This window comes from Polyodon spathula, chromosome 5 (assembly GCF_017654505.1).
Source record: "Polyodon spathula isolate WHYD16114869_AA chromosome 5, ASM1765450v1, whole genome shotgun sequence".
NCBI lineage: Eukaryota > Metazoa > Chordata > Actinopteri > Acipenseriformes > Polyodontidae > Polyodon > Polyodon spathula.
In genome coordinates, this window is record NC_054538.1 from 15,888,129 (window position 1) to 15,900,770 (window position 12,642).

The window sequence follows — 12,642 nt, forward strand, 5'->3', positions numbered from 1 at the left end:
TTAAGAAAAAATTGTAGAGAAGGAAGTTTAAATAAAAAAATAGAAAAAATTGTCCTATTATTGCTGCTAACAAAGGGTTAAAATTAAACCTTTAAAAGGGATTAAAACATCTCTTCCTTTGACCTTACCTTCCTTCTCTTCTTTCATCTCCTTCGTTTCAGATGCGGTGTGCTGGGATGCTGTGGTCTCCTCGGCAGTTGGAGCAGACATGCCTCCTTTCCCTTGGTCTTGGCTTTCAGGGGCAGAACGATTATCCTGGGACGTTAACCCATCCCCTGCAGGCCCACCTGCCTGAGGCATGTCTACCTGGGTCAGGGCCTCCTTGTCTTCAGCACTCTTACGACTGGCTTCGCTGTCCAAACTATCCAGGGACCCATCGCCGTTCCTGCAGTCCTCCCATTTAGGAGGGATACCGCTGGAAACAAGTGGTGCTTCACTCAGTTTTGTTTCTTTAGCAGGGTTTTCTGCCTTGGCACTGGGCAACATTGGCTCACTGGAGCTTTCCTCCTCCATGAAAGGCTGGTGGCCATTCTGTTGCAGGGTGGTTCCATTTTCTACAGAGAGCCCCTGCTCCATCCTAATGGCATCACAGGAGGACTCGTCGTGGCTGAACGAGTGGTCAGCCGGTTCCACTCCCACCGTGTCATCCAGACAGTCAGTGCTGGCATCCAATTCCCCAAACTCAGCCAGCTCACTGTCCTCTCCCCCCATCTCCTCCTCGTCATCATCCCCCTCCTTCTTCAGGTAATGCTTCTTCCTCCGGATGATGCCCCGGCCCCATTGCGGCCGCCGCCTCGCCTTTCGCTTGATGTGATCTGTGAACAACAATGACTTTTGTGTTACACTGGCATAGGCACAGCTCCTCACATGCTCCCATTATCTCCCCGACTCATTCACCATGGGAATCATCCTCTCCATCAGGAGTAAAGGCTATGTACTGTACTGTAAATGTTGTTGCACAATTGATTATGAGTGGAGATACCAGGTTCTAATTATACCTCAGCCTTTGATAGCAGCAAGTTCCTTTATTACAGCATTGAATCTCATGATTACCCCTTTACCTGCAATACTTCCAGTATGTCAGCATCAGAGATGTCTAATTTCAAATATAGCACAAGTTATGTCAAAACAATACCTAAAGCATTATCGAATGTTGCTTTATAATAGACTGATAATGTAAATAATGGCTATAGGAAGGGGTCAAAGACAGTTGTTTCATATCTCTTCTACAATAAAACAGGTCCATTCTGATGTGTGTTTCACAAAGCAACAGCCTGGACCCAATTCAAATTTGATGCACATCTAGCTGACAAATCAGTTATCAATTAAATACAAGGCAAGTCTAGAATGGTGCGTGGTTACTATGAAAACTAAATGTTGGAACAAATGACCTGTGAAAGTGAAGTTATCTTTTTTGCATTTATTATACCAATTTTTTCATGTGGATTGGTGGTGCATTCACTAGAATAAGGACAAAGTTTTTTTTTTTTTTTTTTAAATTATATATATATATATATATATATATATATATATATATATATATATATATATATATATATATATATATATATATATACATACACATACACACACACACACACACACACACACACACACATATATATATATATATATATATATATATATATATATATATATATATTATATATATATATATATATAAAATACACACACACACATATACACATACTGAAAAGCAATTGCTGTGTATTTAAAATAGAAACACACACTCTTCCTGTGAATCAAGGTTGTTTTGTTTTTATGGAAGCACACCGTAATCTTCAACAAAGCTCTGCCAATCCTCAATCCTGACCCGAAGCACAAGCCCTGCTAGTCAGTATGGCAAAATACGTGCCGGTCATGTGATAGACAGTAGTCTAAGGTGTGAGCATTAAACTACTGTATCTTTTAATTACACAGAGCATGAACTCTGACCCAAAGAGGCAAAAACTTGATCAAGGTAAGGTGATGAATGAGCAGCCATTAAACAAAAATGCAGAAGCAGCATTCAAACATCTGATTACTCTACTCCAAGCCAAGCACTGGGATCTGATAAACTTCATGTGACAGGTGGTCTTTGTGCAGAGCTTAATATATAAAATATCTACTGGCGAGCTGGTGCATCTTACCAACAGTCAAACAAGGACTTCAGTGCAACTGCATTACAGTTTTCTATCACTGTAAGAAAGCACACTTGCTTTAATATGTTTTAGATATATTAAAAAAAAAAACTCCTTTCCTTTTTAATTAGCAATTTATTAACAACCTTTCTACTTGTAATTTGAAAGACGTACGTTTTGGAGCTATGGTGCTTGTGGTGACCCAGCAACACTACTCAAGTTTTAATGCTCTTAAGAGTGCTTTGTTTTATTCTTCCTCATTTTTTTATTTATACTTTTAATTTAGAATCTCCAATTATTTTAAATTTTCCTCCCAATTTGGAATGTCCAATTATTATTTTTTCTCCTTCAGGGGACCCCCCCCCTGGCTACTTTATTAAAGAAATATTCAGATTATTTCCGGGTATTATCATTCAGTCCATCTGTTGTCGTATTATTGTACTATAAGGTGATATATAGTACATAACAGCTACACATATGCTCCAAAAAACAAACTTATTCCTTTTGTTGAGATATTATAACACTATTTACCCAGGTGCTTGTGAGAGATATTGGGGTTTCATATACAGAGGCTGTACACCTTTAAGAAGAAAGGCGTGATGGGATATCAGCTGACAAATGCTTAAGTGCAGGTGCTGGATTATAAACCCCGGTTTCCTGCAACAGTTATGATGGTGACCAAACGTGTGCGAGTACCGTTGTGTTAAGAAAAAAAAGTTAAAATGAACAGTTGCATTCAAAAAATGTAGAACAGCAAAAAACTAAAAACAGACGTACATTAACAAAATGCCCTAAAAATCTCTTACCCCAGTCAAATCATAGAGAGTACCTAAATAAGCACGGTAATTTACAATAAGAAAAAACAGTAACAAAAAAGAAAATGCAGAACATTAAAAAAGCGCAACCAAATATAGTCAACGAAAGACAACACATTATTCAAATTCTTTGTCATATTATATATTTAAAGGCAAGGAAAGTTTATTTTTCTGTTAAAAGTGCTCCCAGCTATAATGTTCTGCCATCCGGCTGTTCAGAATTCCTAGAGAAAACCCTGACAGTGAACACATTACGGATAAATACCCAATTTAGTAAGATGACATTTCAATTCTGAAGCCTCTAAGGCTTGCTCCTGATGGTGATTAAAAAAGGTAACACTGCAAAAGGCAACAAATAGCCCTAGTTTGAAAGACATCTTCACATCCAATTTCAGAACAGCAAAATAAGCTTGAGATGTGTGTCTCAAACAACACTGACCAAAATGTAGAATAGATTGCCTCGATTTATCCTGCAGTGCATCTCTTTTTTTTCACACAGATGCTTGTTCGAACAGCTAAACTCGACGATTATAAAGGCAGGTGTGAAGGACAGCGATTACTCTAAATTACTTTCAGGGTCAAAAAACCAAAAGACAGCCGTCATCAGTTAAGACAAACAACATTCAACTCTTTGCAGATAACACAAGAGTCATCCATCATCATGGTCAAAGGCCTACTGCCATTGAGTTGGGGAGGGGAGGGGGGGGGGGGGGGGTGGATGTATATCTGGGCACTGCTTATGCAGGTCTAGTAGGAGACAAATGCATAATGGTGGCCAAAATCCACATGTTGATGTGTGTCCATTTGTTGGGTCGGGAGTAGGGAACTGCATGCAGGGCAACATGAGGGGCAGTGTATTTCCCAACTTTTGTTGTTTCAACATCAACCCTAACTTATGCATTAAAGTTTTTTGTAAAGAACATATATACCCAGGGCTCATAGTTGGCCAAAATCCTTAGAGCCATCTGGCTCCTAGATTTTAAAATTTGGTCACCAAATAATTTAGGGGTCAAGTTAATACTCTTAGTTAAAATATTTCAACAAATTTTTTTATGATTAAATCTACACTAGTGGTTTTTATTAAGCAACATGTACTTAATTAATTGTCTCTTTAAAATGGCCCCCAAAACACTTTGGATTTCAGTTTGGCATGTTATGGTTGCAGATGATGATATTATAACTTACTGTATAGGATATGGACATGAGATTTCCTGTAAACCGATTGGTCAATAAGCGTGCCTTAAGCCACTGTAAAGCCAGCCAGAATATACAGCATTCAAGCCGTTTAATCACCGTTCCAAATCAATCTGCCTGAAAAAATGTAAATACAGTACAGCAAGCATTCGCCTGTGCAATTGACCTTTTTCTGGGTTATTAAAGAAAATCTCCGTTCTCATTACACGCACCCTATGAACGCTATCTGTCAACGTGGCATGCGTATTCAATCTATTTAAATTTTGTTAGCAAAGAAAGTAAAAAAAAATAAAAATAAATCTATTGAAAATAATGTTTGCAATCAGAGGCAATAGCAACTACTCTATGGTTTTAATGACAAGTTGTAAAAAATAAAACTGGATATATATAGCTCATCACAGCAGACTTGTATTATATTACTGTTGCTAATACATCTTACGACAATAGTAGTAAACACAGTTTACGACACTTTTATCATATAATATGTAGTTAAAGAGAAACCGTTTATAAACCAAGACCATGTTTTTGTGTACAAAGTACTAGGTCCGTGTAAATTAAGAATATTTCTTAGTACCTATATATTGAGTTGTTTACGGCGCCGCTGGGATACTGAACAACTGGCAACCAAACCATGCATGGAATACTGAGGTCAATGTTTGCATTCATTATCAACAAAAACTCTTGCTTCTAAAATCAGGGAGGAAAAAGAAAACCCAACAACTATCAGCGAAACCAGGTTTTATTCCGTACCTGACCTGCCCACTCCCAGTCACCGATGGCGAATGCATATTAAAAAATGATCGCAAAGACTCACTTTGGTCGTCCCTGGTGACCCACAGGTCGCAAATTTGAGCCCTGATGTAAAATATTTTTTATTCATTCAATCATTGTTTACATGCAATAAAACACTTTATATTTTGTATACTTGAAACAAAAACTTTGCGTTGTAGGGACCTCATTCAAAAAAGAGAGACTCTTATGTGCAAACTGCCTTAACTCGGCTATAATCTGGTTACTTTTAACCCTTTCAGGTGCTGTGTGGTTATTACTATTGCGAGCACTGGTTTCTTTATCTTGCACTAATATTGCAGATAACACAGGTTACTGTTCAGCACACTCTGCAACTAAGTCTGCCTTCTTAGTCATAGTTTTTATCAAGTCGACTAAAATATACACATTTTAGTATTAGTTTTAATCAAAGCACTACATTTTAGTTTTAGTTGATAAACCAAAAAAAAAACATTACTTTCTTACTTACATATTACTCATATTAAATTCTGTTCGCCTGCGGGTCGTATCAACTTCAACCTCAATCTCCTGCCTGTCACTCAGCAGCGAATGCACGCACCCACATGGCAGACGGACACTGTTACAAGCATTAATGCCCTGTGTCTTTCTAAACAAGAGATTTAGGGGAGCTCCCTAATAAAAGCTGAATTTTTACATATCCGCCCTTACTCTGTCCCACCCCAGTTGGATATGCAGTATATGTAAGGTACTGTATAGTATCAATGTGGCACCATGATCTATTTTTTGTTGACTGTTTACTAAGTAAGCTACGGTAAAAAAGAAAATGTGCTAAAAGTTAAAATAATGTAATATTTTTACATTGTACAGCAATGTGTGCAATTCAGCAGCATGATCTATTTTGTGTTACCAGTAGTAAAAGAAAAAAAAAAAGTGTGCAAGGTATTCATCTGATTTTACTATTGTACATTATATTTTTATACATTTTTACATAATGTAATGTGTACAGAGAACACTTCTCAGTGAGTCATACATTTTAAATGAATTGAGCACTATAAATAAACGTGCGTGTGCATATATATATAAACAAACCGGACACCTTGTTACTTCAGACAACCTGTCCGTTTCTAACAAAGGACTACTGTATGTATCTCATGCCAGCACACTCCTTGGCTCTTGTTAAAGTTGGTAAATAGACCCTCTTCTTTATTCAGGCATTGACTACATTGCTTAAAAGGGTGAGAGGTCAGGGACTCAACCCTCAGTTGTGGACAACTAAAATGCTATGGGGTGACAATGATGCTGCAGAGGGTGTGTGCTCAGAGTAAGGAAGATCTCCCCAGGGTGTCCAGCAGCCACTATCATGTTGACCCAGCAGGAGAAAAGATGATGACACTGGCAGCAAGCTAATGAAACGCAGCATGGAAAGGGCGACATGCAGTAAGTGTGACATGCAGACAAGACAGAGCAATAAAAATACCAGAAGATTATTAAGCACTTAATAACATCCTTAGCAATATTCTTGGATCACAAGCTATACACACAAATATATAATGACAGCCTCCACTGTAACCCTGGGGAATAATGGCCCCAATAAAAACTACTTCAGCTTCAGTTCATTACAGTTAGCACTAGGATATGCGTTACCCAGATACACAAGTCGTGTTTTACTGTCCGTGTATTAAGAATAAAAGCAATACCCATATATATATATATATATATATATATATATATATATATATATATATATATATATATATTGTCCTATAGAAAGTCTACTCCCCCTTGAACTTTTTCACATTTAGTTGTCTCAGAGTTTCATGCTTTTAAATGAGGATTTTTTTCCCCACTTATCTGCACACCATAAACTCCACACTGTTAAGGGGAAAAAAAATTATACATTAAAAATACAAAACTGTAAGATCATAATTGGATAAGTCTCCACCCCCCTGAGTTGATACTTGGTGGAGGCATCTTTGGCAGCAATTTCAGCTGTGAGTCTGTTGGGATAGGTCTCTACCAACTTTGGTCAAATATTGCCAAATCAAGGTGTGCAATCTCCTTTACAAAACTGTTCAAGCTCTGTCAAGTTCCTTGGAGAGCATTGATGGACAGCAATCTTCATGACATGCCACAAATTTTCAATTGGATTTAGGTCAGGGCTCTGACTGGGACACTGGTCTATACTGCGGATTCGTATATATCGCAGTCCTGGGGCTGGCTCTCCATTTTTACAGTTTATACATAGGCACTTAGAATTACTATTTGTTTTATTTTGTACTGCACATAACAAACAATATATAAAACAATAAAAAACAAAGCATTAATATCATACTGTTATCATATACACATGCACTGCACAATAACAAAGCAAATTAAATATCTACTTGCTGAAGCGTTTTTTTAAGCAATGTACTAGCAAAACTCACAGGGCAGTGATGTCAGCTCCCTAGCAACAAGCCTCCTATGTTGTGAATGGATTATTTCAATGCATTGGTTTGGGCATTTGAGAAAGGAGAGGAAGATTCATGAAATTACTTGGAGACTTAAGTTGATGAGAAGCAAATTACCCTCTGCAGTATGAACTAAGACGGTGTGCTGCTTTTTATATGAAAAATGAGAAAAAGCAGGTTGCGTAGAGTATTCATATTGGACCCCGACACCCGCGATATATCAACTGGGTGGTATATGTGTGTGCGCGTGATTTTATATGGTACACACGCGTGAGCTTTAAAAAAATTTATATATCTAGGATATTTTTATTCTATATTTATAACTATATTATTGATAGAGCGTAAGAGAGAGCGAGAGAGATTTTTTTTTTTTTAAATTAAAACTTAAGGAAGATACTCTGTTCAACATTCCTGTTCCAATCTGACAGCTCCTACGGTTCACTTAGATTAATGTGTCTCAGCTGCAATGCTGCATTATGAAGGGAAAATCACAGGGATGAGGGGAATGTTTACTAATGCTGGAACGAACACAGGATTTTCATGTTTGGATATTCGCTTACAACTTAAATATTCATTTGGATATTCATTCGAGACAGCACAGAAGCACGGGTGGGGGGGCATGGCACCTGTGTGTGCCGTTTTACAGCAAAATGTTCCAATATGTAACATGTTAAAAGTGGAAAATCCCAGGGAGTAAAGAATATGTTGTGCAGGCCTCACTTTACCCCAGGGAATTAACTACAAAAAAACAAAAGGATGTTGAATAGCAGTTCAATTTAAAAGTTGTTTAGTTTATTCCCAAAATAAAATGGTACATAAAGTTGGCACTACATTTATTTTTATTTCCATATTTCCAACATGAGGTTTACTTTGTAGCTGAATAAGCAAACGAAAACCGAAACTGAACTTTAAATACAAGAATGCGGAAATGGCTCGCCGTTTTGGTTCTCGTTCATGACATTCCACACAACAGAAAGTCGCAACAAATGCATAATATATCAAATCTATAAAAAGATCACTTCACAACATTTCCAGCAAATTGGGCACTGTTTAAGCAAAGCATTTCAGAATGATGTGCTTGCCTCTCTGTCCCATGACATTTTGATTCGCTTACATATTAAAATCTCACACATCATACAGAGCTCATTCATTTGCCTTTTTTTTTTTCTTTTTTTTTTTTTAAACTGGTCGTGCAACTTCTGGTGAGGCGGTAAATAAGTGCAACGTATTTTAGTCATTTCTACCGAATACGAACATCTGATTTTTTGTATCCGAATATGTCAAAAAATATTCGCTCAAATATTCGGATATTCGACCCAGCACTATATATTCGTATGAGCCTACAGCACTCAGTATTCCCAGGTGGTCTCCCATCCAAGTACTAACCAAGCCCAACATTGCTTTGCTTAAGCATTGCATGGTAAGTTCGATTTGAAGAGCTTTTTGCCATCAGAGACGTTACCCAGGGGTCACTACAAGGAAGTAGCTCTTCTTGACCCCGTCACAGCACTAATGTTTAGTGAAAAATAATTCATCCGCAATAATCCAGGGTGTGATGCGTGCTCCAGACATATTGAATTCAATCACTGGGGTTAACGCATTAAGATTGGTGTAATCGCATGATACCAGCAGTTATAAATGTTCATTCCACCAAGAACAGGACCCTGCCTTCTGCTACCAGTAATAGTATATACATGACACCCAGCAACACTCCCAGTGGTTGCTGCTATTATTACTGCTAGTTATTAAAAATGCAGTTATTTCTCATGGACAGAAAGTGAAATCAAATGTCACTCTTTTTACGTGTTTGTTATAAAATTAAGGAAAACCGGAAATGTTTGTCTTTTAGAAGATGGAGAAAGGCTCAAAAGGAAGAGCCTAGTATCCTGACTACGTTTCAAACTCACATTACATGTTATATTTCAAACAGCAGCATGCCCAATGCCCTGCTGGTCCATTACCAATTCATAATCCACTGATCTTTTACTCAGGTGGCAGCAATCAAGCTTTAAATCTTGCTATATAATCTGTGATAATATAATGTGCAGTGACAAGGACAATCCAGAGGGAACTTCATTCAATGTCTTCACTCACAAGCTAGGTTGTGTTTTTGACTCTTTCCTCACTCAGATAAGAAACCTGTTTCAATGTTCTGCTTCCTTGCCGGGGGAACATTACAGATCTGTGGCTCCACAGGCCAGGTTCTGGAGACAAGCAGCCCTGTTTCTTGAATAGATCTGCCCTATTTGAGTAAAGACTGTGATTTTTACAGTGCTGCTAAAAAGGGATAGGTCAATAAAAAGGTTTATAAAAAGAAATTACTGTTAAAATCCTCCATATCGGGTATGATCCAAATATAGTTAAACAGTTCCCCTCTCACGTTAAAAATTCCACTACCGGCAAACCTCAAGAACAGTAATTCACACAAGCATGCTGGCTAGCTCCTTCGTGAAAGCCAAGCAGGGATGGAAATAAGACTCCTGCTGTATCGCAGTTTCACACAGTCCAGGTTTTATTACGAGATTGATTAGCCACAGTGTATAGGTAACAAGTTCAAGCGAGTCTTATTAAACTCAGTAAAACCAGGAATGGAACACTTACTGCTACCATTTCCATCCCTGGACAGTCACATGAAATCTCCCATTGATTGAATGCGCCAGTCAATCATCTTCCACAACCTAAAGAATCCCCTTCTTAATGCAAGAACAGTGAGCTGTCCCAACATAGCACCACTGAATCTGCATTACGACTCAAATGGTGTTATTCATAGTGTCAAATTAAGTAGACAGTTACTACACTTCACAAAACCATCACCAAGTTCAGCACAGTTTGCCCTGGCCATGGACACTGAAGAGGGCAGTTCATGGCAGGTGGGATACATGCTCTCATGCTGTTCCTGCTCGTTGGATAACTATTATAAACTATTTCCGTCTGTAGTTTTGCTAATCCAGAACATTTAACAAAAAAAAAAGTAATTAAACTTTTCTCAGAAAGCCAAGAAAACAAAAATGAGCTCAAGTCTGCAGATTCCTACAGTGATCTTTACCACAGGCACCTTGACCATGTGGATCAGAAGGTCTGCAGTCACAAAATTAAGACTGCAGCAAACTCAGCAGTACAGTGCCATATTTCTAGAGGTGGTCTACTTCCCCTTAAAGCTCCAACTAAAGTTTGAGAAGAAAAAAACCAAAAAAAAAAAAAAAAACACACACCTCAAAAGGGACAAAACTCAAATTCACTGGCTTTTTTCTTAACTCCAGCTAGCGGTCAGTGGTTATTACTTATAGATACAACACCACGACAAGGTACAGTATATATTAAGTTTGTCCTCATCATAGATTGATCTCTCAGTGAAAACCGCTGTTCTGAACAACAGGGTGCCACTAACACGTACATGTTCTAGTCTATTAAGTTTCACCCCAGAAAGTTATTATAAAGCACAGCAAGTGCAATTTCAAACTTGTACTCGTGTTATAAGGAGAGTGTCTAATTTGTAGTTCCTGCTCCCCCTCCCCTTTAACTATGAATGCCAGCAAAACTCCAACAATTCAGGGGTTTTACTGGCTATCTATTAGCATGACCATGACAGGTTTGCAAATAAAAATAAAAAACACCACATGCTTCTTTAATAAACAGTCCCTACATCCACAGACAACGAGTGCCAACAAGGACACATCTAATTTCCAAAGAACTTTTCAGATTTCCAAACTTTTTTTGATGATGCACCACAAACCAATCCATTTTATATACTGAGCAATATGGCGGGGAACTGAACTGGCATCTTAAAATACAAAATTGGCCATGATTGGGTCTCTGCTTTAAACAAAACAAAAACAAAACATTTGCCCTCCCCTTAAATGACCAGAAAGTCTGCGCTGGATAAGACTAACCTACTGGTGCCTGAAGCCTTTTGTGTAGCACAAATACTGGTTATTGCACTTTCATGTAAATTGGGCCATGGCAGAAAAGTGGACAGCTTAGAGCACATCAAATGGCTACTCCAACTACCTAATTTCAGTGCACAAATACCACAAACTGAAATTAAAATAAAATCAGCAAAAGATTTAGACATGCTTTAGCAATAGTCCATAAAACAAACAAGTCTGTAAAAGTTAGACTTTAAAGTAAGCCCTAAGACATACACATAGTCCGTATAAAACATCAAACCAATGCATGTTTTTTCTCCCCATTATTTATATTATTAGACACTCAAATGCCTTGTTCTAATTTCCAATACTCACTGCTGCACTTATTTGAAGAGCCTTCAGTTCCACTTCCTTGTGTACTCCGAGCTGCCACTTCACCTCCAGTTCCCATTCTTCTGGACGCAGAGCCAAAAGGATCCGTTTGTTCTGCTGTCATCTGGAAGCCTGCACACACAAGATAAGCAACTCCATTTACATAACTGCATAAGGAACACAATGCAGAGCACACACTCTAGAGCACCTTGCCGTATGGCGTTACAGAGTCACCACAGGCATTTTCACACACCCCTGTTTATGCTGTGCAAATATCACGGCCAAAATAACTTGTCATGCTCCCTTGTAAGTCACAGCGCATCCTAGATGTTGTTTAACCCTTTGCGGTCCATTTATTTAGCGCCTGTCAAACGTGTCAGGTCCAATTGATTTTCACACGTGCTGTTTATTTTACACGTGCAATTTAAAAGTAATTTCATACATAGTAAAACAGGTTTAAAAGGCACTGCATATCAACAGGACACTCAGCATCTCCAGCCCTGTCCCACTGCTTGTTCGCTGTTTTTCATAGCAGTGCATACTGATAAAATCATCTCCTGATCATTTGTTTAATCACGAAACTCCTCAATAATGCTATCCAAGTCATTATTTTATTACTATAACATCTCACAAAGCTTGGCAAATGTCTGTGATATTCTTTGAGCACTGGATGCGGAAGCAGCTATCTTCTTTGTTTATGTCTGTGTTATGTCTGTGGTGAAGGGACTATGCATATTCCTCAGATCCATCTCCAGTTTATTTTTTTCAGCTTCTATCAGCCATTGAAAGCTTTTCTCAGCTTTTTCCGGAGGAAAAAAAAACGACTAGGGACCTGTGCTTGACGTCTTTTTTGATGACATCAGACAGTAATGTTGTTACAAAAATTGTAATGTCGGACCTGGTCCAACATAAGACTGCAAAGGGTTAATACACACTTTGTGAGAAGTGCAGGGAAGAAAACTCTGGAAAATATTAATAACATCAGGTTATTATCATAACTCTGGTTCTGAAATAGAAATGTAACCATTACCATATGGGTGTTTACCTCCTAAAA

At 38.1% G+C, this 12,642-nt stretch overlaps 1 protein-coding gene across 2 annotated transcripts in view; it reads right to left on the reverse strand.

Moving 5' to 3' along the window:
• The window catches only part of LOC121315614 (ATPase family AAA domain-containing protein 2B-like), a 78,597-nt gene that overhangs the window by 19,076 nt on the left and 46,879 nt on the right, over positions 1-12,642 (reverse strand). For both annotated transcript variants that reach the window (XM_041249860.1, XM_041249859.1), the window contains exons 24-25: positions 11,592-11,720; positions 129-815 (exon numbers count right to left, since the gene is read on the reverse strand). In XM_041249860.1, coding sequence (XP_041105794.1) covers positions 129-815; positions 11,592-11,720 — 816 coding nt within the window. The remainder of the gene's footprint in view (positions 1-128; positions 816-11,591; positions 11,721-12,642) is intronic.